The 25,698-nt window shown below is 53.0% G+C and overlaps 1 protein-coding gene across 2 annotated transcripts in view; it reads left to right on the plus strand.

The window, feature by feature from the left end:
• C16H6orf132 (chromosome 16 C6orf132 homolog) overlaps positions 1 to 20,089 on the plus strand; it is a 33,135-nt gene extending 13,046 nt beyond the window's left edge. For both annotated transcript variants that reach the window (XM_037005098.2, XM_037005099.2), the window contains 3 exons: positions 11,719 to 11,791; positions 14,002 to 17,044; positions 17,704 to 20,089. In XM_037005098.2, the coding sequence (XP_036860993.2) occupies positions 11,719 to 11,791; positions 14,002 to 17,044; positions 17,704 to 17,821 (3,234 nt within the window). In that variant the 3' untranslated portion in view covers positions 17,822 to 20,089. The remainder of the gene's footprint in view (positions 1 to 11,718; positions 11,792 to 14,001; positions 17,045 to 17,703) is intronic.
• Positions 20,090 to 25,698: the final 5,609 nt, after the last annotated feature.

Genomic DNA, 25,698 nt, shown 5'->3' on the forward strand with positions numbered 1-25,698 from the left:
ATCAGGAGTCTTCCCAGGTTTTCTGCCCTCTGGTTTGCGTCCTAGTTTGAGCCAACCAGGGCGTGACTAGGGGACTGCGCAGACCCCAGGCATGCTCAGCAGAAGACGTGGCGGAAGGGTAGGGAGGCTTGGCTGGCTGGTCTGGCCTACAGTTCCAAGACTGCTTACTGGGAGCAGTCCTTACAGGCAAGCCTCAGAGCCAGTCCCAGGTGATGGGGGCTTCTCATACCCTCTGATTGGTGAGGACGCCAGAAGGAAACGTGGTGAGCTGACAACAAAAAGGGGCCTCCTCAGGTCCACACCAGCCTCATCTGGCAAAGGCAGGAACTGAACCAGAAAAGTGAAGTTCACTCCTTCCTTTCAGTACTGGCTGAACGGGTAAAGGCAGGTAGAGTGGCTTGCAAGGTCCCATCCAGTGGCATGACCATGTGATCACGGCTAACATGTATGGATCAGTTATGGTGTGTCCAGCACTATGCCGAGTGCCTTTGTATATGTTAAATATGTTAACAGTCAACAGAGCAAAAGAAGGTGTTGTCATTAATCCCCATTTACAGATGGAAGAATAGAAGCACAGAATGGGGAAGTAACTTGCTTAAAGCCACACAGCTTGTAAGTGGCAGAGCTGGGATTTGAACCCCCTGCCTCCCTTCAGCCAGGCTTTCAGATCCAAGTTCCATTCAGACTGTCCTACTGTCCCTCAGCCGACACCCTAGGAGCTCTTCTCTTCCTCTCAGACCAGCCTGCAGAACCACCCTCATCTCCCTTGTCTGCCTCTGTGAACCCCTGTCCAGCACTGGGACCTGCTAGACATAGGCTTTCTTGCCTATTTTGGGTCGTAGACTCCTTTGAGACCATGATGAAGCTATATTCAGTATTGCACATACATGCAATTTTGCTTACAATTTCAGCAGAGGGCTCTCAGGACCCAAGAAGCCCACCTTTGATGCACCTTTAGATTAGGAGCCCTTGGCCAGATGACCCATATCCCTGTGTTCCTGACTGAGGTTACAAAATACAGAGCAGCCACAACATCCTTTATCACCTCCTCCTGGGTTGAGGGGACAGATTCCTCTCCCTTAGGCTCTGGGCCAGGTCCTCTGCTTTCTTCCAGCTAGAACAGGAGGCCATGAAAATTAGGAGAAGCAGGAGGACACTTCTCCACATGTGTGTGGGTTCACATAGGTACACACATTGAACACCTGCCCCCAGACCCACCGAGTCAGGGTGGGTAGGGAACTAGGCTAGTGCCCAAGCCCTGCCTGGCACTATCATAGCTAACGGGCCTCATCCCTCCTTGTCCTCCCTTCTCACACTCATAGGGCACCTCCTAGGCCAGGCCACCCTGGGGCAGGGGAGGCACAAGGTGGCAGTGCCCGAGAAACCAGGCGACAGGCCCAGCGAGGCCCATGTTCTTCCTTGAACTCTGTCTGGGCCTGAGCCATCTCTGGAACATCAGAGCACCTGACATGAGCCTGCAAGGGGTGGGTGCAAAAGGGGAGGCCAAGATGAGGGGGTCCAGCAGGTACCTCTGTCCCCTCTGTGGAGCTTCTATGCTCTGTTGGAGGTAAAAGTGCAGAGAACTAAGGGACAGACACTTTCTCTGGCAGCCAGGAGCCAAAGGCCAGTTATAAAAAGGACCTCAGGATCCCTCAGTGACTGGGACGGGACCCAATTGATCCTCAGTTAACTGACCCAGTCCCAACTCTGCCACTGAGCCTTCCTGCCTCTGGGCCTCACCCATCAGTGAGGTTTCCACCCGATGGTCTACCAGGGTCTCCCCAAGAGGCAGGAGGTGGGGTCACCAACCTAATGGCCCCCAGAGAAGCCAAGCCTCTCACAACACACAGATCACTCTTTGAGCTCTGCTTCCACCTCTGAGAAGGGTAGCGTTCCAGCCACCAGAGCCACCCTGCCTCCCGCTCTGTGAGCTCTGAGGAACTGGATCGGAGTCACCAAATTTCAGAGCTGGGTGGGACCTCCTGCACATCAGGATGAGAAGACTGAGGCCCAGGGAGCAGGGGGTCCTACCCAGGTCATAGCTTAACAGAGGCGTAGAGGGAAACCCCCATCCCAGGCCAGTCCTGTCCATGCCACTGTGGGCCTGGGCTGAGTGGGGAAAGGATCCTTTCACCCCACTTCTACCTCCGAGGGGAATCCAGGCCCAGGACTCAAGCCAAGCCTGTACCTAGTTTTAAAAGCTGCGTCCATAAAAGAGCTGTAGTGGCCTCCCTCTCACCCTCCCCTGGTCTGAATCAAACCGTCCCAGGGTGATGCATGTGTGGAATTGAAAATCAAATGCCAATGTGGCAAATATGGGGAAACTGGCTGGACAGGTCCCCAGGGGTGCCCCAGGTGGCGAGAGCTCCCTGGGTCGCCCCACCCTCTGAGTCAAGCTGGCCTGGCTCTGCCTGAGGAGGTGGCAGGCTGGCTTAGGGAGGGAAGCCAGCCTGCCCTGGACCCACCCCTGATCCTCTGCTGCCTGGAAGCTCTAAGTCAGCTGGATTTCTGCTTCCTAGTCCATCCCCTGCCGCAGGAGCTCATATCTGACGTTAAGGCCCAGGCTCCCTTTGGGGTTTGGGCTTGAGCTCCTTAGGGTGAGCTGGGCAAGGCAGTCATTATTGGCTATTGACTGATTCATGTGGCTGACCTCAGCTGCAAGGGTTTTAGGGTGAGGGGGCTCCGTGTCAGGCCTGCAGTGAGTGTAGAGAGGGACCTCCCCACCCCCTCCATGGCTCCCTCCCTCGCAGTGAGGGCCTCAGCCTGAACTTCCAAAGCTCTGTCCATGCCCTCATCCTACCTCCAGTTACCCCTCGGCCACCCTGTGGGCTCAAAGATGTATGTCCTCCAGCTCGAGCTGTCCTCAGGAGGACGCCAGGGGAAGAGGCTCTAGAGGTGAGCTCATGGCCATTTAAGCAGGGAATTCACGGGGCCTTGGTACATGGACTAAGGTCCAGAAGGGGGTAGGGGTGGGTTCCAAAGGCGTATCCCCTTAACCCCATGAACTCCCACCCTGTAAAGAACTAAAGCAGGGCTCACCGTAGCACCAAGTCCAGGGCAGGCCCTGGTAGCCCAGTCTAAGAGCAGCTCTGGGATAGCAGGTAGGTACAGTGGAAGATGGCCCCCGGCCCCTGGGAGTGGGTATGAGCCCTGGCAGAGGGTGGAGGCCAGGGTGGGTGAAGCAATCGAGTTCTTTTATAAAATGCTCACTGTCTCCGAACTCCAGAGAAGCTGCCGGGGAGCACACAGCTGCCCTCTTGATCCTCCATCTCGTCCCCATGGCCAGCAGCCCCTTCCCTCACATGACTTTCAAAGCCAGGGAGACAACTGGTTACACTTCAGCCAGCCGGGAACATTGGATGCCTGGAGGAGTTTCCTTGCGGCTCTTACTCTGGGGTCCCATACCCAGCCCACAGTGGTGCCCCCAAGCATATATGGCTCTGGCTGTGGCTCAGGGTCGCTTCCCTTCCCCCCTGCAGCTCCATGCCCCACCCTGAGCTGCCACAAGCAGGCTCCAGGAGGAATCTGGTGAGGAGGTTTGCATTCCACAGTGTGCAGCTAAGACTACAGCTGGCCTGTGCCCAAGGTCAGCCAGGTATTGTCCACTAACCCAACCCCTGGTGACCCACCCTTGGGGTTTGGCTGGGTTTTGCGGAATCCCAGACATGAGGATGTGTCCATCCCAGGCATGAAGAAGCCACTGGACAGGGCTGGAGCCATCAGTGCAGTAAGCCTCAGCCCCCTGAGCCGTGGGCAGGGCAGCACAGAGCTAGCATTGGGCTTCAACCCCCTACAACTAAGTAACAGATGACCTCAACTTCAAATGACCGGGTCTCTCCCTCCTTCTCTGAAATGTTTGTAGTCAAAGGGCACTAGGGCATTCCCAGCAACCTGACCCCAACCCTAGGGAAGCACTCATCTCTTCAGATCCAAGAAGACAGACACATCCCAGGGGCTGTGCCTGGAACAATGTCTCCAAGGACTTGGGCCATTGCTAACCTCTGAGCTTTGACCTTCCCTAAGTGCTACCACAGCACAGGCTCTTTAGATGTGTAGTGGCTCACAACACACCCAAGGGAAGTGGGATCATTTCCACTTTACAGATGAGAAAACTAAGCCTCAGAGGGCCAGAGAGGGACACACTTACTGGGTGCTGACCATGTGTCAGGTGTGGCTTTGATTGCTCTGATGGAGTGAAATTAAGTTTGCCAGTCCAGTTTGCCTGACTCCAAAGTTCATGGTCTTTCTATTGGATCACAAGAATTTGTTAAAAATAACTATTGTGTTAGATGTTTTTTAATTGTGAAGGAAACAGAAGTTCATTATTAAGAACTGAGAAATAGAGATAGGTGTAAGGAAGAAAATATATAAAGATTCCTGCAATTGTGTCCCGGCCCCTAGCCTTCCCCTGCAACTAATCATGGCTGGGTAACTTCTCGACACACTCTTCTGCAATGGGTTTTAAAGGACTGCTTGAAGGAGCTGGGGAGCTGCCTTGCACCCCTCTGTGAGTGAGGAGACCAATGATCTTAGCTTCTGGGTGTTGACTGGGTGTGGGGGACAGGGAGTGGCTGAAGCCCAGTTTCATGTGAAGTGCCCCACCTGGCAGGGCCAGGGCTGAACTCTGCCCCAGGCATTGAGCGGGGACTGCTGTGCGGCAGCGTGGCAGGGAGTGGTGTGGCTGAGGCTGTGGCTGGCTGCCCAGTGGCCCGAGGACGGAGGCACCTGCTGGCATCCAGCAGAAGCAGTTAGATGCTCATATGCATGTTCCCCCTCGGTTTCACTGCTCACAGGTTGGGGCACCCATCTTGTGGGCTGCCATTTTCGAGGGGCCACACACTCCTCTCCTTGAGTATGTCCGAGGCACACACAAACCCCTCTGGGCAGCGCCCTGGGGCGCCAAGGTCTGTCATTTTCTCGGAGCCAGCATGCTGAGGGCAGAGCGCAGCCAGCAATCCTGCGGCCTGGCAGTCAGCGTCCCATGTCTGAGGCCAGCAGTGTCCTCAAGCTCAGCCTTGCCCGCTTGGCCTCACCCTGTGGCTCTGAGAAAAGCAGCACGAACTCCTCCCTCCCAGCTCTCCTTCTCCTTTACCCCATTTGCCCCTTCCCCTCTCTGAGGCAGAGAACAAGCCAGAGGCAATGGTAGATGTCTCACCCTCACACCCTGCCATGGAGGGGTGGCTCCGAGTGTCCAGGCCACTGCCCACATGGCATAGGAGAGCCGAGTCACAGACAAGACACTCTATGTGCCTGGGCCCACAGAGCGCCACAGTTGGAATGACCCTTGTTGAGGCTTTACAGGAGAAGGAGAGGCAGGGGAGCCCAGAGGGAGAAGTGCCTTGGCTCCGGGTTAGTCAGTGGTGGGCCTGGCTAAAGAGCAAAGGTTTCCCACCTCCCTGTCCTGTATTCTTTCTACCTCCCATTTGCTCATTCCCAGAATTTATAGCTCAACAGACACTTGTTGAATTGCCCAGTCTGTGCCAGGCATGTACAGAGAATCAGCCATCAGCTGACCCACAAGGAGGCTGACTGGGGCAGCAGAGATGACAGTCTACAGTAGGCTCAGTTTGTGCTGGAAGAGAAGTGTGAGGGCAGATACATGGTGGCAGGAGGGCAGGCTCTGAGGTTCCAGTACTGGCCCTGTCACTTAACTGTGTGACCTTGGGCAGTTTGCTTGGCTGCTCTGTGTCTCAGTTTCCTCTTCTATAAAATAAAAGCAACCTGACTCCTAGGGTCACTCTGAGGACTAACTGGCTTGCTACATGTGAAGTACTTAGAATGGGGCCAGCACATCATAGGCACCTATCAGACACCAGCTGTAATAATTATGCACACAGGGTGAGCAACACACAGGAAGAGAAGTGAACCCAGGCTGGGGTTGCCAAGGAGGGCTTCATGGACGAGGGGCATTTAACTTGGGGCTAAAGGGGTAACTAGGAGTTTGCTGGGCAAAGAGCATCCTAGGCAGAGTAGGAGCAAGAGCACAGCTGTGGAGGCCTGAGAAGCTGCGGGAATGAGTCCCAGACAGCTGCAGTGGTGCTTGAGGGGAGGGAGGGGGTGCAGCTGATTCATCTAGGAGCTTTTTTGAGGTACTTCCCCACCCCCAGAACCTCCAAACAGTCCCTCCAAGGGGTAGTGTCTCTTCCTCACTGACGGCCCCTGCTGCAAGGAGCCCACGTGCTCCTGAGTCAGGTCCCCAGGAACACTCGCGTGGGAGAGACAAAAAGCACGAGTTGGAGCCCAGCTTTTGTGGAGCTTGTGGGGAGAAGTGGCAGGAGCCGCCAAGGGGCAACTTAAGGTCTTGAATACCACGTGATGGTATTTGATCTCATCCTCTGGACCAATGGAAGGATTCCTAGCAGGGAACTGACCTGCTCTGAGATGCATTTCAGAAAGAGCATCCAGGCATCAGGTTTGAAGAATGGGAGTGTTGCAGGGGCCAGAGAAGTGTCTAGAGTTGATGGCAGTTGTCTGTCTGTCTGAGTAAGAGACACTGAGGACTGAAGGAGGGCTGAGCTTGAGGGGTGGTCAGAAGGGAGGGACCCAGGAAGTACCTGGAAGAACTGGGTGTACAAGCTGGCTGTGTGGGTGATGACCAGGTGCCTGGACAGACAATGATATGCAACTGGTTGTGGGCCTTTGGACGAGTCACTTAACCACTGTGCCCCAGTTTCCTTATCTGTAAAATGGAGATAGCAATAGCAGCACCTATCTCATCAAGTTGTACAAAGTAAGTGAGTTAAGAGTTGGAAAGCCCAGAAAGAATACCTGGTACAGAGTAAGTGCTAGGAACATAGCAGCTGTTATTATTGTTAAGACTGGGAGTCCTGGGGAGGGGAGCACGGGACATGGGTGTGGAGGTCCTACGGGCGGACAAAGCTCTATGTCACCCTCAACAGACTTCTCTTTTGATGTTCTTGTCTTTTTTTTTTAATTGAAGTATCGTTGCTATATAATCTTATATTGGCTTCAAGCATACAACACAGTGGTTCAACAGTTACCCATATTATTAAATCCTCACCCCCTCTAGTGTGGTTACTATTCTGTCAACATAGGAAGGTGTTATAGAATCATTGGTTATATTCTCCATGCTGTCCTACCATCCCCGTGGCCAATTTATATTATGATTGAGAATATTTGTGCCCCTTTGTCCCCCTCACCCTTCCCCACCATCCCAACCCCTTCCCCATGGTAACCACTGGTTACATCTCAGTGTCTATGACTCAATGTCAAAACTGCTGTTTTGTTCATTTTGTTTTGTTTTTAGATTCCACAAATAAGTGAAATCATACAGTATTTGTCTTCCTCTGTCTTTCACTGAGCATAACACCCTCTAGGTCCATCCACACTGTTGCAAATTTTGGAGGATTTTTTATGGCTGAATAATATTCCATTGTGTATATGTACCACATCTTTATTCATTCATCTATTGATGGACACTTAGGTTGCTTCCATATCTTAGCTATTGTAAATAATGGAGTGATAAACATAGGGGTGCATATATCTTTTTGAATCAGGGATTTTGTTTTCTTTGGGTAAATTCCTAAAAGAGGGATTACTGGGTCATATGGTATTTCTATTTTTAGTTTTTTGAGAAACCTCCACACTGCTTTCCCCAGTGGCTGCACCAATTTACATTCCCACCAACAGTGTAGGAGGGTTACCTTTCTGCACATCCTCACCAACGCTTGCTATTTCTTATCTTCTGGATGGTTCTTATCTTTTGTTTTTTAAAACTTTTTAAAATTGTAAGGTACACAAAACAAAATTTACCCATGCAACCACTTAAAAATGTACAGCTCAACGACATTAAGTAATTTTTCCTTTTTAACCAATAATCCCATGTGCAGAAAAGTTGCAGAAATTTTACAGAGAACTCTGTAGAGCCCTTGCCCAGATTCAGCTCTGTTGCTTTATCTGCTCCCTCCCTCCCTTATCTTGTTTGCAAATAAGTTGAGACATCTGTTCCTTTACTCCTAAACACTCCAGCGTGTCACCTAAGAACAGAAACTGCACAATAACCAAATTCAGAAATTTAATGTTGCTACCATATTATTATCTATTGAACTGCTTATATTTGATTATTGGCAGATGTCCTGCTAATGTCCTTCATGGCACACTCTTCCCCCCATCCCAGGATCACGCATTACATTTCTGAGTCACCTTCAAGTCCTCTTAAGGAGGCTTTTCCTCAGTTCCCTGAGGCTCAGGGAAGCAGGGCAGGAAATTCAGCACCGATGGGATGTTCCCTGTCTATACCTGTGCACCTGCTCACTGAAATACGTCACTATCCAGCAGTGCCCTCTGTGCCAGCTGTTGGGTTTCCATAGTGATGGAGGGTAGCTCACCTTCCAGGTCTGTTTTTCTAGGACGAATGTCAAAAGGAGTTTGTGTTTGCCTTTCCTGGATCTGCACCACGGGAGTGACAGCTGCATGAGCCATGGAGCCACGTGGGTGTGAGCAGGACGGAGCAGGGCTCTGGGATGTGCGCCCATGTTCAGTTCAATACTGGACTTTGGGACCTATCCCTAGGGTGGCGGGCAGTGGAGAGCCATCTCAGGCACATGGTGAGGTGGTGGGTGTGCCTGGGACCCCCTTTTCTGTAGGGAGAACTTGAAAAGCCTGAATTCTGCCTGGTCTGCTGCTCCAAGGCCACTCAGGGGACAGATTTCCATCCTATGGTCTTGGGATCTATGTGTTTCCAGAGTTCTTCAAGATCAAAAGGGTGGGGTGGGCCTTGTATTACCTCTGGCCCATAAAGTCTGTCCATCTTCCTCCTCCAAACATAATTATTCTTAAGTACTCACAGTGACCCAGCAAATGCTTCTAGGATGCCCAGCAACTTAGCTTTAATTATTCACAGATTTTTCATCTTTGTGGAGGAGAGGATTGGAAGGCAGAATCCTTCAACTAGCGCTGGTTTTCTGAGTTAGGCATATTACCTTACTTCATCCTCATAATGGCCCTGCTGTAAGAAATATTCTCTCCATTGTATAAATGAAGAAAATGGGTCTCAGTGCTGTGTAGAAAAGATAAGTCAGGGGCCTAGGTTTGCATCCTGGCTCTATTAAGGAATCTGAGATAACATAGGTAAAGCTCTTAGTTAAGTGCTGGTATACAGTAGGTGCATAAATGGCGATTTAACATCACCATCACCACTGCTCATCCAGGGTCACTCCCTTGGCGAAATTCAGAGCATGAATGGAATCCAGAACTTTTGATGCTAAATCGCAAAGTCTTTCTACCTTCCAATTATGTTCAAAAGAGTCATCAGAGGTCTCAACCCTGGCTTTTGAAGGCCTGGCCTCCATCTCCTCAAAAATCAGTGTACATACCCGATGGAAGTTATCAGACAGTCAGTGGTGTGTGCGCGTGTGTATGTGTGTGTACGAGCCCATGCACATGCCGCATCTCAGAGTGTCCTGGGAGACACTCCTCAGATAGACTGGCCCTGGCCCTGGCCCTGCCCCCGGCTCAGAATCACTGAGTCTGAGAGATGTGACAAACAGCTGTGTGGTAGCCAAGTGAATCAAGTAGAAGCAGAGGAAGACAGTGGCTCAAGGCCATTCAGACCTCAGAATTCTTTAAAAACAGAATGAGTTGTTTGTTACTGCCAAATGCCCAAAGAGTAATTCTGAGATTGCCTGTGGTAACCCAGTTTCATGGATGCTTCTGAAGCATCTGCATTGAATCCCCCTTCTTTTATTAAGACATTAGGCCACTCAGCCCAGATAGTTAGCGCCATCAACCCATCAACAACTAACTACTTGGCTTACCATGTGTCCAACTTCATATTCACATAGGATATGGCCCCTGGGCTCTGAGGGGCAACCACATCTCATTGGTGGAAGTTGGGGAATATCTAGAGAGCAAACCTGAGTCCTACTTTGTGGGGCTTGGCTGGGGGTTGTTCGGAAGGGCATCGCTTCAGGGTGGGCTCCTGGGTAATAAAAGCAGCCAACATGTACTGGAGTCTCACTACATGTTAAGTTAAGTGCTTTTTGTGTATTTTATTATTTATTCCTCACAAGTTCCCTGGAATAGGTAAATTCTGTTTATATCACCATTTCATAGACAGGGAAACTGAGGCACAGAGCGCTTAAGCAACTGGCACAGTCATCGGACAGCTGGTAGGTAGTAGATCTGGAATGCCAATCCGGGCAGTCTGGTTCCAACACTGATGGTCTTAGCCTCTTCTCCTCTACTATCCCGGCTCCACTAATCCTTGAAGAGATTTTAGAGGCAAAATACCAAGGGGAGGGACCTCAGCAGACCTGGGTGTGGTAGTCCTGACTGTGTGCCTATAGACAACTTACCACAGGTTTCTGAGCCTCAGTGTCCTCATCTGGTAAATGGGGAAAGCATCTTTCTCAGAGAGTGGCGTGACTGAGAGGATGTGTTTAGAGCATAGAGTAAGGGTTATTACTGTCAGAAATGGAGGGTGGAAAGAGGGGCATGTGAACAAAACCCAGCATCAGGGATGAACGTGAACTCTGTGTATGGGTAGAAAGGTGGGGGAAAGAAAGAATGTGGGATGGGCATACCAGGTGAGTGGGAAATAAAAGTTGGCTGAGAAGTACGAGTCCAGGTTGTTGAGGACCTTGAAAGCTACCGTGAAATGCTCTACAGCTCTTCAAAGCACAGGTGTGTGGACTTTATTGACATGTGGAAATGTGTGTTCAGGAAAATAAAATAGAATGCAAAACAGTGTGTACAAACTGACAGCCATGTAAACACATTATGGCCTGTTAAGCTTAGAGATCAGAAGGGCATCTGAAGTGCTGTAAATATTCTACTTCACTGCTTTTTATTTATTTATTTTTCTGGAAATACCCAGTGAAAACCAGGAGTGAGGAGGCCAGGCTGAGGGGTTTGGCTTTTAACTTGTGGACATCCATGGGGAGTCACAGCATATTTTGTGTGTTCTGTTTTGTTTTGATGGAGATATGATTCACATGCAGCCAATTGTCATTATTTGTGGATTTTGTACTTGCAGATTTGCATACTCGTGAAAATGTATTCATAACCCCCAAAGCACTACACTAGACACTTTACAGACATGTGCAGAGTGGTGAAAAATTTCAGTTGCCTGATGCATATGATCCCCACTAAGGTGGAACAAGAGACATTTTGCCTCTTGTTTCAGCCTTCATAGTGTAAATAAATGTTATTTTCTGTTTAATGTCACATGTTTCTTATTTCTTTGCTTTTTATTGGTAATTTTGCTGTTTTAAAATGGCCCCCGAGCATAGCGCTCTTAAGCGTAAGAAGGCCGTGATGTGCCTCGGTGAGAAAATGCCTGTGTTAGATAGGTTTTGTTCAGGCTTGAGTTACAGTGCTGTTGGCCATGAGTTCAATGTTAGTGAGTCAACAATACATATTAAATAAGGTGTTTTTAAACAGAAACATACATAAAGCAGTTGGTGAAAATACGGTAGGCCAGGTTTGCAGGAACATAGTTCTCTATTTCCCTCAGGGCATGGACTAAGTATTGGCTAATTCAGTGTTCTCAGCAACTTTATAGACCATAACTACTTTGAATAAAAAGTCTCAACTGTATCCTAAAACCTACCCTTTTAAATTAGCCCTTCTATATTTTAGTGTATTCCCAAGGTTGTGCCACTGTCACCATCACTGCATTTTCAAGCAGTAAAATGGCCTCACAAAGCAAGAATTATCTGTCTTTCCCCATTCCCTGGTGTCTCTGCTCTCTTTCAGAATGCCCAGGAGAACCATGGACTTGCTGTGCCCACCCCTTCTGTCCCAGAAGACTTTGCAGACAAAGTGACAGGTAAGAGGGCCTTGGGCTTTGGGCTGTCCATCTTTCTTTCCTACTTAGGCCCAAGCATCCAGCCCACCTCTTAGAGTCCTCAGGCCTTTGGTCACTGGCTGCAGTGGGTGGGAGTTGAGGAGAGCCAGGTTGGCTAAAGCCTGCTTCTAGTCGGGGAGGGCTAGTGAGGGGTCAAGGTCAGAGCAGGAACAAGGGCAGCATGAAGTGGTAGAAAGAACCCTGGAGTTAGACAGACCTGGCTTCAGATCCCACCTCTGGGCAAGTCACTTGACCCCTTGCACCTCTGATCTTCAAATGAGCAGTAGGAAAGGCAATTCCAGTTCTGGGGGAGTAAATGAAATACTGGATGGAACAAAAGTCACTTCTTGTCACACCTCTGCTCAAAACCCACCAGTGACTTCATGTCACTCAAAGAAAAGATTCTTGCCAGGACTGCCAGAGGCTGGCATCACCTGGCCTCATCTGCTCTTTCCTCATCTCACACAGCTCCAGCCATCCCAGTCTCCTTGCTGCTCGTTTAATACTCAGGCATGTTTCTACCCTGGGGCCTTTGCACTGCAGTGCCCCTGCCTAGACCACTCTTCCCCTCAGCATATGTACAGCTCTCTCCTTCCCTTTTCCCTCGTTGCTTGGATGTCACCTTCTCAGTGAGGTTGTCTCTGACCACCCTATTCAAATTGTACTCCCAGCACCCCTCCTGGGTTTTCCCCCACATTATTCATCATCTAATGTGGCAATAATCTACTTAGGCATTATGTTCACTGTCTGCCTTGTTGTCTCATTGAAACATAAGCTCTAGGAGAGCCAGTGTTTGGACTATTTTTTGTTTTGTTTTTTACTGCTGTATCCCAGCTCCTAATAAACACTTGGGTGCTCAATGAATATTAGTCCCTCCCATCCCCAATGGGATTGCATTCAACAGCTGGAAGCTGTTTTGAATTCAGACAGCTGGAAGGAGCTCTTCAGAGCTTCACAATCCCCAGGTTTGTTATACTCTGTGCTAGAAGCAAAGGAGGAGGTGAAGGACAGAGTCCCCTAAGACAGAAGTAAGCAGGACATCCTGGTGGTCTGCAGACTCTATGGAGGGTGGCTGGGGACCGGATCCAAGAAGGGAGGGATGTGAGCTGCTGGGGCCAGGGTTGCTCAGCATTTCTCTAGTGCCCGGTTGTCCAGGTCATCTTTCCATGTACTGCCATTCCAGCCAGCAGGCTGGAATCTGTTCCAGAAGTTCTCTGCAAGGTGGAAAGCTGGGTTCTTGGTAGAGCCAGGGTTTTTATAAAGCAGGAGTTGCTCTTACAAACTGCACCCCCTCACAGGTCTTCCACCCAAATTCCTCACTGAGAAGGTCTCTAGGCCCCTGCCCCTGATGCATGACTTCTGTCTCTTTCCCACTATCCCTGTCTTACCTAGTCAGAAAAGTTAAGCACAGGTTGTAGTAATCAGAGTGGTTACCATTCACTAAGTGCCTAGCATCCTGATAAGCCCTTTACATGTATTTACATGAATTCTCTTATTTAATCCTCATAACAGCTTTATGAGGTAAGTAAGCACTGACATTATGACAATTTTATGGATGATAAAACAGGCTCAGCAAGGTTAATTAGGGTGTCCAAGATCACACATCTACTAAGTGGTGGAGCTGGGATTTGAACCCTGGTCTTTCTGGCTTCGTACCCATCAAGCCCCCTGTAAGGAACAGATGGCACACTCAGAGGGGATAACTAAAGAAAGTTTGGTAAAGGGGCCATACACAAGAGCGGAACCAAAGTGAACAGTGTCACCCCAGTGCCGTGTCAGTGGGAACTGCGACTCTTCCTGGGCTAGCCGGCAGAAGCTTAGAGGGAGCGGGGACTCGATGCCCTGGCCTCTGCCCCCACCTGATGATCTCCTGCCAGTGGTTCCTGCTGGCTGAACCCACCTGTAGCCAGAGGGAGGTGGGTCCCAGCACAGAGCAGGGCAGAGAGCTCTCTGGAGCAAGTGGAGACATTCATTATAGGCCCTAGAGACTGTGCTGGGGAAGGCCAGGGCCCCTTCTCAGGAAGGAGAGGGTCCCTCCCAGGACAACTCAGGGGACTGGGGACATGGCTGCTCCCTTACTAGGTGTTCAGGAGGAAAGGCATGAAACTGGCCATTTCCTCTCTCGGGCGCACACAGACTGGTAAGGCCGGTCTGCCTCGTTACCCCCTCATCTTCCCTCTCCCTTCTTTCAGGCACCAGCTCACTGGTCAACGGCAACCTCCGATTATATAGCTCTGTGGGGGACCTAAGGCCTGGGCACTATGGACAGGACCCACTTATCCCGCCACCTCCCCCAGGCCCAGCCCCAAGGCCACCGCCAGACATTTTGCAACCTCAAGGGGAGTCCCCACCACCACCTCCACCTTCCATGGCTCCCCCCCCACCTCCCCTGCTGCTGGAACCCCCACCCCTGCCCAACATGGCCCCAACCCCACCACCAGTATTGGGGGCCCTGTCCCCCCCCTCCACACCCACCCCTCCTGATTTCATTCCCCCTGCCCCACCCTTGGCCTTTCTGGCCCTACCTCCACCCCCTCTGCCAGCCCCAGCACCCCCAGCTCCAGTATATCCTCACACACTGGGGACTCGCCTCTTTCCCTCTGGGGGTGTCACCAAGTGGAAATCGGAGGCAGCCCTGAACGGCAGGCAGCCAGAGGCCCCCGGGACCAGCCCTCCCCAGAGCCCTGCTGAGCCAAAGGGGAGCCCCCTGAGACATAAGCCGGAGACCCACCTCACCTTCCCCCGCTCATTCAAGGTGCCTCCCCCAACCCCACTCAGGACATCATCCATCCCAGCTCAGGAAGCAGAGGGGGGTCCTCCAGAGGAAGAAGAGGCCATCAAAACAGCCCCCAGTCGACTCCCACTACCTCCCAGCTTCCACATCCACCCTGTGTCCCAAATCTACCCGGATGGGGCCCCTGAGCCAGAGCGCCCCAGGGAGCCCAAGGCTGCAACACCAGCCATCCCAAGGGGAGACCAGTCCCCGTCCTGGACAAACAAACACGCTGAGACTCTGCCCCCAGCCCCTCCTCTGCCCCCTCCTGCACCCCCACTCCCTCCACAAGCACCCCCTCTCCCCACAGCTGCCCCTCCTTTGCCTTCTGCTGAGAAGGCAGCCTCCTCTCCACCTGCTAGATTTACAAAAAGCCCCCAAATCAGCCTTCCTGCTCCCAAACCCAAACCCAAACCCAACCCCCCAAGCCCAGAGGACACGGCCTCTTGCGAGCCTGTGGACTGGCGGGATCCCAGCCAGATGGAAAAGCTTCGGAGCGAGCTGGCAGCCTATCTGTGTGGCTCCAGGAGGGAGGACCGAGTCTCCAGTCACAGGCCAGGACTGAGGACCGCCTCTCAGGGGAAGGAGGACAAGGGCCCCAGCCCTCTGGAAAAGGAGGCTCTCCCAAGCCTGCCAGGGAAGGAGGTCCCCCTAAGTGTTCCTGAGAAGAGTCCCTGCAGCCTGCCAGAGAAGGAGGCCACTACTGGCCTGACCCTACCCCCTGTGGACTACCATCCCCAAGACCCCCCAGCTCCCAGTGTCTGGCAGATCCGGAGTGAGCTGGAGGCCCGCCTTTCCTCATCAGCAGAGAAGGAAGCCAAACCAAGCATAGGGTCTCTGCCTCCCAAACCTCGGCTACAAGGGGGAAGAGTTTTTGAAAACAGGGCTGAGAATGGCAAATTCTCGAAGCCAATGGCCAAGAATGTGCCACCTCTGTCTGCCAGCCCCATGCCAACCACAACATCCAAGGCCACTCCAGGGCCAGCGACACCCCCCAAGGCAGAGCCTGGGACAGCCACACCCCCCAAAGTGGCGCCTGGGATAGCCACACCGCCCAAGGTGGTGGCTGGGCCTGCCATGTCACCCACAGCCACGGTGCCCACCACATCATCCCAGGTGACAGCAGAGAAGAACCTGCTCTCAGCTGGGCAGTGGGAGAAGCCAGAACCTCAAGAACTTGCAGTGCCCTCCCAGCCAATGGCAGAAGAGCGCCCCACAGAGGCCAGTCAGCCTCCTACACAAGGAGCCCTCTTGTCTCCAGCACTCCCAGCAAAGATAACCCCCCGTGGAGAAGACAGGACATTTCTCTACAAGCCCCATCACAGCCAGAACAACCCCAGCCCAGAGGTTGCTATGGTGATGCCAAGGTTCACCAGAGAAGAGGCTGCAGGGTCAGGAGAGCCTGTGAAGGCAAAGGAGCCCCAGGGGCTGCCAGCCAAACCTCCAGCCTCAGCCCAGACTGCTGACAAACTGCTCAGACATCCGGTAACCGGGGAGGTGGTGGAACCAGGCTCCCCGATGGCCCTGCTCCTTGCAGCCAGGCAAAGGGCACAAAGGGGGAGGCCCGGAGGCACTGCCCTGGGCCGGTCCTCCCTGCCAGGGAGTCTCCGTGGGCACAGCAGCCGGCCAGAGGCAGGCTCTGACAGCATCTTCTACAACGAGGGCCGACCCAACTCCTTCACTGTGGTCCCCAAGTTACCCAGGGAGACTGAGGACACCCAGCTGGCTTCAGTAGCACAGCCCACTGTACCCGGTCAGTGGAAGCCCCAGCCCCACAGAGACCCGGAGGGCACAGCACCAGGCCGCAGGGATAGCTGGACAAAGGTGGAGGAGCCTCCGGTCCCTGTGGCCCGGGAACAACCAGCGTCTTCCAACCCGCCCCAGGGCCGCCTGCTGCCCAGGTCGCCCTCGTCACCCCCTCCTTCCTACAAGCGGGAGGAGGAGGAAGAGAAGTTCAGCTTTGAGCTCATCCCACCGCCGCCGGAGTTCAGCAACGACCCCGAGCCCCCGGCCCCGGCGCTCCAGTATCTGGGGCGCCGGGGATCCCCTCCCCGTAACAACTTCCCAGACTTGGGGCAGCTCCCGGCCGCGGGCTCCACGGCCTCGGCGCCTCGTGGCACGGCAGGTGCGCGCTATGCCGGGGCCGGGGGCCTGGAGCGCCCCCTGGGCGGCGGCCGTTCGCTCATCAAGAAGCGCCTGTACGTGGGGGAGCCCCACCGCAGCCCCGGGCTGCCCCGCGGCAGCCCCGGCCGCAGCCTGAGCTCCCCTAACTGCCTCGGGCCGCTCCCCGGGGGGCCCTTCGCAGCGTCAGGGGGCCCGGAGATGCGGCGTGTCAACTCGGCAGGCCGCCCGCCCCCCGGCGGCCTGCACGCGCGGATGCCGTCCGTGGAGAGCGCCGGCCGCGGGGAGGCCAAGTACAAAGCGCCGGGCGGCGACTGCGGCTGCGTCCAGCCAGCCGGCAGGTGAGCCCCGGGATGGGCTGATGGAGGGACCCGGGGCGGGAAGCCAGGGGAAGTGCAGCCTCTTCCCTCGGAGCACGCAGGAGCTGACCAGACAGGCCACGGCCACATGCCAGGGGACGTTTGATTTTCTCCCCTCTGGTTCTCAGAGCGGAGAGACATGGGAGAGAGGCTCACCTTATGTGGAGAGGGCGCTGTTGGCAGCCCCCTTACCCCCTTCCTTATCTCCCATTCTCCCGCTTGTTTTTTTTCCCCAGCAGCCCCCCTCTTCTCTCTCTCTCCTACCCACTGGAGGCCCAGGGCTTCAGGCTAAGTGTGTGTGGTGGTGGGGTGGGAGGGGATGGAGGGATCTGGGTCATCCTTGGATTCAGGGATTTCTCAACAACACAGAGGAGGATCCAGACCCAGGCAAGGAGTGAAGAGCTCTGAGTAGAAGGGTATTAGGCATGTACTCTGACCAGCGGGCCCTTGACAGATTGGGGAGCCCTGTGTCTGGTGATGCAATACTGGTAGACTGGGGTCCCACCCTGTGCACCAGGACTTGTGTGGCAGATACCATAGCCCTGAGCCACATCTTCCTCTTGTGCCTTGGGGGAGATGGGAGAGCTTACTGGTTAACCAGCTGCAGATATTAACCTCACGTCTCTCCTTCCTGTTCCCAGGTCTCCCCACAATGCCTCCCACTATGGAAGCCCCATCAACACGTTCACTGTGAGGCCTGGGACCCGCCATCCCATCTCCTACACCTACTCAGGGGCCCATTGGAAGGCCCTGTCCTGAGCCCACGTTGCTCTCAGCTCTACTCCAAGGGATCAGATCTGGGCATTTGTTTTTGTAGGGGTAGGGGGGACGCAGCAGACATTAGAGGCAGCCTGACTCAAACATGGAGGATTCTGTTCCTCGAACACAGACAGATGGACAATGAGTGAGAAACTGCAGGAAGAGTGGGCTTCTGTCTCCCAAAGCACTGGCAAGGCTGTGGACTGCTGACTGGGGTGGGAGGGAAGGAGGGAAGACAGGAGGAACCTCCAAGGCCTGCAGCCTGAGTGTCTGCTCTCTCAAGACTTATTTAAAGAAGTTTCACAAGCAAGTAAGGGGTGGGGCACCAACTCTGAATGGGAACCTATCAGCAAGGCTGCACTCCCTGCCAGGCATTCACAAAGAGCTGAGGCCCAGCCCCATCTGGGTAGGGGTACAGGGTACTACAGGTTGATTCTTTAGCCTCCACCAGTTGCCACTCCAAGAGATGATCCTGGGGTTCCTAGCATAAATGCCACAGGAGGTGGAACCAGGAATATGCACACAGAACATTTAGAGAAGTTCGCATGGGCCAAGGGTGGGGGTGGGGGAACTGATGGTTCATTTCTCCCTGGCTCTGGCCATTAGCTACAGGGAAGCCTAAAGAGAAAAGTCTTGTCAAGTTTGGGCCAGGAGACAGAAGACTAAGGCTTGCTTTTCTACTCAGACCCAGGCAGCCATGATTTGGGGGATTGGACCCAAGGAGCCAGAAGGCCTGGGACTTGACACCAAGGTCCGTACATAGCCAGGTCCCATTTGAGTTTGGAGGGGTCATCATTCCCAACCCTCCCCTCCCAACCCTGCTAACTACCCCAATACTATTGAGGTTTTAAAATATGTAGCCGAGGTGTTGGAAGGCCTAGGAGAGTGGGAGGCAGCTGAGATGGGGATAGAGGTCTGAGAGATGTTTGCTGCCAACAGGGAACATGTTTTGGAAAGTCAAGAGCAGCAGCTCAGAGCAAGGGACACTTATCGGTAGGGTGACCATTCATGCTTTGCCTGGTGTTCCAGGTTTATGCCTGTTTTCCAGTGAATCAGACCCCCTTTCATGTTAAAAAAAAGTCCTGGTTTGGATGATGTATGGTTGCCACAGATATCAGAAAACAATATTCCTTGGTCTGTCTGCCCATCCTTCAGGTTTTGGTGGGCTGAATTCCGGGACCAGGCCAAGGCAGGCTGCCTCGGTAAGGAGGAAGGACAGGGAGTGGCCCATCTCAGGAGCAGGCCTATAGAGTCAGCCAGGAAGAAGCTGCCTTTGAGGGCAAGATGCTGGGCCTTTAGGATTTGAGGTAACCAGCCAAAGCCCCAGGCTGTGGGGGCAGCAGGTGAAGCACTTCAGGGGAAGAGTCCAGGAGTGGGTAGGTCCCCTGATGCGGCAGGCTCCGGTTACCTGCGTTTGAGGCAGGCCTCTCCCCCAGCACCAGCCCTGGCTCTCTCTGTGTGTATGTATTTTCCTGTACACTGTTTTATAGAAGAGTTCACTACTTTATCTGCTGTGTTGAGGCTTGAGGGGTCGGATGTGGACTCCCTGCTGTATATTGCTCTGGCGTAGGCAGGGAAGGACTGGCTTTCCCTCAGCTTAGGAAATAAACCAGTCAGTTTGGGCTGGCCTCCAGCTCTGTGGCTGTGGACTGATGACTCGAAGTCACCGGGGTGTGATGCGAGGTTGGGAGAGTGCAGTTGGGGAAGGCAGAGCACAGGGTGGGAGCCGAACTGGGAGCCATTTTGCTGGGCCCAAACTTTCTCTTCTGACCCTTAGGTTCTCTTGTTCCCCAGAGCTTTCAAGGGGCAGGAGCAGAGCTGAAGTCTGGTGTTAACAAAGTGTCCTTAAGCAAGTCTTTCTGACTCTTGGAACCTCAGTTTCTTCCATACAAGGAGCCCATAATGCTGTTGTGAAGATTAAAGACAGTCACACATTCAACAAGTATTTTAAGTGACTACTAGATCACAGTCCCTGTGCTTAGCATGGCTGTACAACAATCAACGGACACAATTGCCCATGTCTAGTGGAGAAAAAAGAATAAAAAGAGCACACAGAAATATCATGTATTATAATAGATGTTAGCAAGGAACAGAATGGCGAGTGTGAGAAAAACTGGAGGCTGGGTGAGAAGAGTGGATTTACTTTAACCTGGTGGTCAAAGAAGGCCTGGAAGTGATGGCGTTTATACTGATTTAGGCAGAGCATTCCCCTCCATGTCCAGCACTCTGTCATTGCTCAATAAATTGCATTTTGGGGTGATGACTGCATTTGTGTGGGGCGTTTCACAGTTTTCAATGAAGCTTTGACATGGCATCTTCAACTTTTCTCAAAGAGGAAACAACTAGAGAAGTCCTCACAAGACAGCGCCAGAGAGTTCAGTTCCTCCCCTAAGTCTTTCGTGGGGCCTTGTTGGGAAAGGGAGAGAGGGAAGGTGACTCAGTCAGCAACTTGTGCTTCCAGGAAGGGCCTCCCGGGCATCTCCCATCCTGGGGCTTCCTCGTTCTCCTGTCACTTACAGTTCCCTGGCCCCTCCTAACTCTCCTTTGCCCTCACCCGACATGGGAGAACATTGGGAGTAGTAGAGGGCTGGGGGATCAGGGCTCCATGGCTAGCTTTGTCTCTGACAATATGTGGGTCTCACTACTACAACTCCTCTAAAAAGCGATGGGGATGGACTTGTACTATGTGTGGTCTTAAACTTTGCTGGGTCCCAGACCTCTTGAAGCAGCTGATGAGAGCTGTGGGTCCTCACCCCAGAATAATACCCCACATGCATTTTCCCACATTATTTTGGCACTCCACAGATTCCCCCCAAATTGGGCTCCATGGACTTAATGGTGAAAACTGATGGTATGACCACCAACATTTACTTCATCTTGAGGGTTTAGAAAGTTCATTCATTCCCCCGTTTATTCATGACAGTCCTCTAAAATGTGCTGGCCTTGAAATGCCCCAAATTCCATTTTGTAAATGAGGAAATTAAGACTCCAAGAAGAAAAGTGAATGGCTCAGAAGAGCCCAGCAGACTCCACACTCTGCAAACTTCATCACAGCTGCCTCCCTTAGCTGCAGCTGCTGTTACCCTTTCACCCTTTGTCCAGTCATAAGGCCCCCAAACTTCATATCCTTTTATCAGAGTAGGGACGAGGGAGGGCAGAGGAGGGTAAAGCTAACCTGGGGCCAGAAAAGGTTAATGGATGTGGGTAGCACATCCTGAATCAAGTCAGCCACACCTTGGTTTCTGGAGCCTCCCAGCTGCTCCCTGGGCATGGCCCAAGCCCCACCAGCCAGAACCCCACCTCTCCTGGGAGGCCCAGCCTGGCCCAAGCAGCAGCTGCGGCAGGTCCTGGGCAGGCTGTGCTGGAAGCCCAGGGCCTGTGGTTACCCCTGTGTGAAGGGCCCTGAGAACTCCAGTATGGCGTTCAGCCTTCCTCAGGGCTCCACTTACTACAGGAGAGGGGCTGCTTTCCCTCCCCGTGAGCCTTACGCTCCTATCTGCGGAAGCTGCAGGACAGGTGAGTTCGGACCCTGGAGGTGTGAGGGAGAGGCTACCTCAGTGCTGAGCCTGCCCCTGCCTGCCCACCCCACTTGTCGGCCCTGTGGCTACTTTCATCTCCACAGCTCCAAGGCAATGCTGGCGTCCCATCATTCGTCAGTTGTGCAGGGTGGGTGGCCACTGACGGTAGGCAGAGAACCTGGGCCCCCTTGCTCCAAGGCCCAAGGATGGCCAGCTGCTGCAGACCTGCTGATGGGGCCTCTGGGGGGATTTGGCCAGGAAGGCTAGAGAAGGTGCACTTCTGGGAGAGGAGCAAAGCCCAGGGCAATACGTATGAATGCGCCGTCATTTACAGGGCTTCTGTGCTCCCAGCCCAGTTCTGAGAGCACTAGAGGCTTCCTTGACCTTTGGCAAAGACAAGCCGCTCCCCCTCCTACTGTGGAGCCCTGTCCTCTGAGCGGCTCCAGGAGCACTCTGTACTCTGATTGGCTCCTGTCTTCCCGGCTGGCTCCCTTCCTCCACCAGGGCTCTGCATCCAGTCTTCATCTTTCGAAGTCTTCCTTCTCTATAGCTTCTCTGGAGAACTGAGTTTCACCCTTTCTCAGCTGCACCCAAGCACCACATTTCTAACTTGAAAGTACCCCCCTGGACATTTCCATGAAGATGTCTGCCCAGCCATTCAAATCCAGCCTCCCCAAAAGAGATTATTTTGCCCTTACTAACTTCCCACATAATGGGAGCCCAGAACAGCCAGACCAGTGGCCCCAAACCCCTAAATACTCATTCTTGCCTCACTGCTTCTGTCCCTCTACTTCCTCAAAGCTGACTCACCCTTCAAGGCCCAGCTTAAATCAAAGCTCTATGCGGCTCAGGGACCCCTCCCTCCACACCTTTGCACCCTTGTCCATTGCTGGTTCTACCTCATCATTCAGGCTCAGCTCAGTCACCCTGCACCTGCTAGGCCATGCTGGCTCCATGCTAAAGACTCCATGGCCCCATGGCCACCCTGTCATTAGTGTTACTTGCCCCACATCTTCCCCAAGCAGCTTGTAAGCTCCACTGCCTGTCTTACTCATCACGGTCTCCCAGCCTCTAGTTCTGCTTCTGCACTAGCAGACACTGAATGCATGTGTGTTGAATGAATACATGTTAGTATTTAATCAAATACTGTCAAGCACTATTTAAGTTCCTTGAGGGACAAGGCCATTCTCTCATGGACCTATGCTCACATAACCTTCTGGTTTCGAGATGTGTATAACCTGATCTTTGCTGAGGTTCTCAGCTGCACAAGGTTATGGTTTTAGGGATGAGCCTCTAAGGTTTCATCATGAAGGTGTCAGGATGCCTTGCAGGCTCCTGCCTGGTGGGCTGAAACACTGCCTGCTGAGTGGAGGCAGGAGCTGGGAGGGGAGGTACCAGGTGGGGTTGCTCTGCTCCTTCCAAAGATCTAGGGTGCGGGGTCTCAGGTCAGGGTCTGTGCACCCTGGGAGTGAGCCAGCCACCCAGGGCCACCAGACCCAACCATCTAAGTGAGCTCCCCTTCATGGTCTGTGTTGGCCTCCCCTTTGATCTCCCTTAGTCCTCAGCAACGGTATTTGCTGTTCCTGCCCATCCTACCTGTGCTACAGGGACCAAGGGGAAACCTGCCACATGTGGACAGAGAATGAGAAGCACCAGGGTGACAGAGCCAGTCAGGACCCACCTGATCTCTGTGCCTCCTTGCCAGGAACCCTCCCTTCTGGAAGCCCTCCCTCCCGAGGAAAGCCTTAGTGTTCTGGGTCTTCTTTCATTAAACAGCTTGCTCCCCAGCCAGGGTTCTCAGGGCCTGGGAGGGATCTAAACACAGGGTGCAGACCCAACAGATTTGCTGCCTTCAGTTTCTTCCACTCCAGCGTACCTCAGGAGCAGGACATAGCCAGCACCCGATCTGTGGGACGCTCCCTTCTCATTCCTGACAACGGGATTCTTCCTTCTCGTCTTCCACAGACAGGCCTCCCCAATGCTTTCCTCTTCCCTCACTGCAGAGCTACATCTCCTGCCACTTCTTTTCATTGTTACATAGTTTGTTTTCTGAGCCAACCCGAGAGGGCTTGGTAGGCTTCTGCTTTCTCTCCCCCTCTCCCTCATTCGCTCTCCCTTCCTCTCCCACCCACCCTCTCTACTACCCTATGCTTCCTGCCTTTTGGCTCAACACTTTCTAGCATTTGTTCCAAATACCTAAGGGCAGCACAAAACTCCATTAATTCAATTCAACACTGCTAGGGGGATGCTACTCAGTACAAGCCGAGGAGCCACGTAAAAGGCTCACAGCTGAGTACATGACACACACACACACACACACACACACACACACACACATTCAACTGGAATATAAAGCAGGAGAATACAAAGTTCTCCCACCCAGGAGAGCTGGGTGGCCACATAAGCAGGAGACCACCTGGGACACCATTGTCCTAGCACCAGGGTTGGCCCCTCTTGCTGGCCTGTGACCAGGTCAAGGCTGCGGTCGCCCCTGAGGCCCCAGGGGGAGCACGTGCACGAGGGGAGAGGAAGGAGGGCTGCCATTTGCTTGCTTGCTTTTCCTGTAGTGTCCGGCACCCAGACCCTCGGCAGGAGTACCTGTTATTGCTGACTCAAACACACACCGTGCTGTCATCTTTTGGCCATTTAAAGTTGCCCGTGACATTCACTTTAACCTGATTTCTTCAGGGTGAGTGGAGGGGAGAGAGGAGAGGGCATCTGTGTAACTTTCCGTAGTGTCCAGTGCTGCGGTTCTTGCTCCTGGGTCTTGCCCTGAGTCCCTGGGTGTGATCCCTGTGTGTGCACGGCTGCAACCAGCAGGTGGCGCTCTGATCACAGACGCCGGACCTCAAGCCCAGCAAGTGGAGCTCAGGTTCAGATCCGGATGCAGCAGAGGTTGACACAGCTCCTCCTAGAGGGCAGGCACACAGCTAAGTGCTCTCCGGTACACCAATAATTCTCAAATTTGGGCCCTGGAGGACTTGTCAAAACACAGACTCCTGGGACTGTTCCCAGTGCTCCTGATTCAGTGGGTTTGGGTGGGGCCTGAGAATTCACATTTCTGACAAGTTCCCATGTGGGGCTGCCAGGCCTGTTGGCCCAGGGACCACACTCTTAGAACTGCTGCTGTGCTGTATCCCATTTAATCATCCAGCCCCACTCTGGGTAGGCAGTACCACTCCCAGCTTACCAATAAAGTCCCAACAGGCCAAGTGACCTTGCGTAGGCCACAGGGCTGGAGCAACTGTGAGGAGACGAACTGTGCACGCTGCCCCTGCCCTCTGCCTCACAGACAGCGTGACTGGGGTGGGTGTGACAGCGCCTCTCTGGATTCAGTTTCAGGGGGACACAGTAAGAAAAGATTGCAGGCTTAGGACAAACAGGGTACCAGGAGTGGGGCAGGGGCACTGTTAGGCTGGGAGTAATTCCTTGGGGGTCCATTGTATTTTAAAAGTACTTTTGCTTCTATTTAAATCTGTCCTCATAACACTGGCCAGTAAGCATTCACACTGCCACCCTGATCCCTTTCCCTTTGCAGGATGGAAGCTCTGGCTGCCCCTGTGGCTTGAGAGAGTGCAGCTGCCTGCTCCCATCAGAGCCCCTCCCCGGGACCATCCCTTCCACCAGAGTACCTTCCCACCCACAGTCATGCCTGCTCCCTGGGGGCAGCCTACATTTCCCACAGGTCCCTCCCCACAACCCAGGACAACTCAGAAGGGTCATCACACCCCTCAGGATTTCCCGTGGCCTCTATTGCAAATGCAGGCAGTGCAGCTTCTCCCTCTGCCCTGCCCTCTTCCTTGCCTTCCCTTCCCCCATGGGTGTGCATCTGGAAGGCACTCCCCAGTAAACTTCCTGCACACAAATCTCAGTCTCCCAGGGAACCTGTCCTGCAACAACTTGTTACATACTAGGCAATGTTCTAAACATTTACACATATTATTTCATGTGATCCTCCCAAAGGCCCTAGGAAGTACGTATTTTTGTTATCCTTGGTTTATGGATAAGAAATGGAGGAACAGAAAGGCTAAGTAACTTGCCCAAGGTCACAGAGCTAGCAAGGGGCAGAGCCAGGATTCTTAGGCAAGTGCTGAGACTCTGGAGTGCTGAATACTACATAACACTGTCTTCTAGAACATTTCTGTGGTCTAGGCTTAGGGAAATGAAACAATAGAAATAGCTGAAGATATATTCTGATTTGCATGGAGTAAAAATCTCTGCTGCCCCCAATTCTTTCCCACCAGCCTCTTGCCTGCACATGCAATCCTGGTGCCTAATTTTAGCTCAGTGGTTGTCATCTGGGGGCAATTTTTCTCCTGAGAGGACATTTGGCAATGTCTGAGGACTTTTAGTTGTCTA

Source organism: Manis javanica, chromosome 16 (genome assembly GCF_040802235.1).
Source record: "Manis javanica isolate MJ-LG chromosome 16, MJ_LKY, whole genome shotgun sequence".
Classification (NCBI taxonomy): domain Eukaryota; kingdom Metazoa; phylum Chordata; class Mammalia; order Pholidota; family Manidae; genus Manis; species Manis javanica.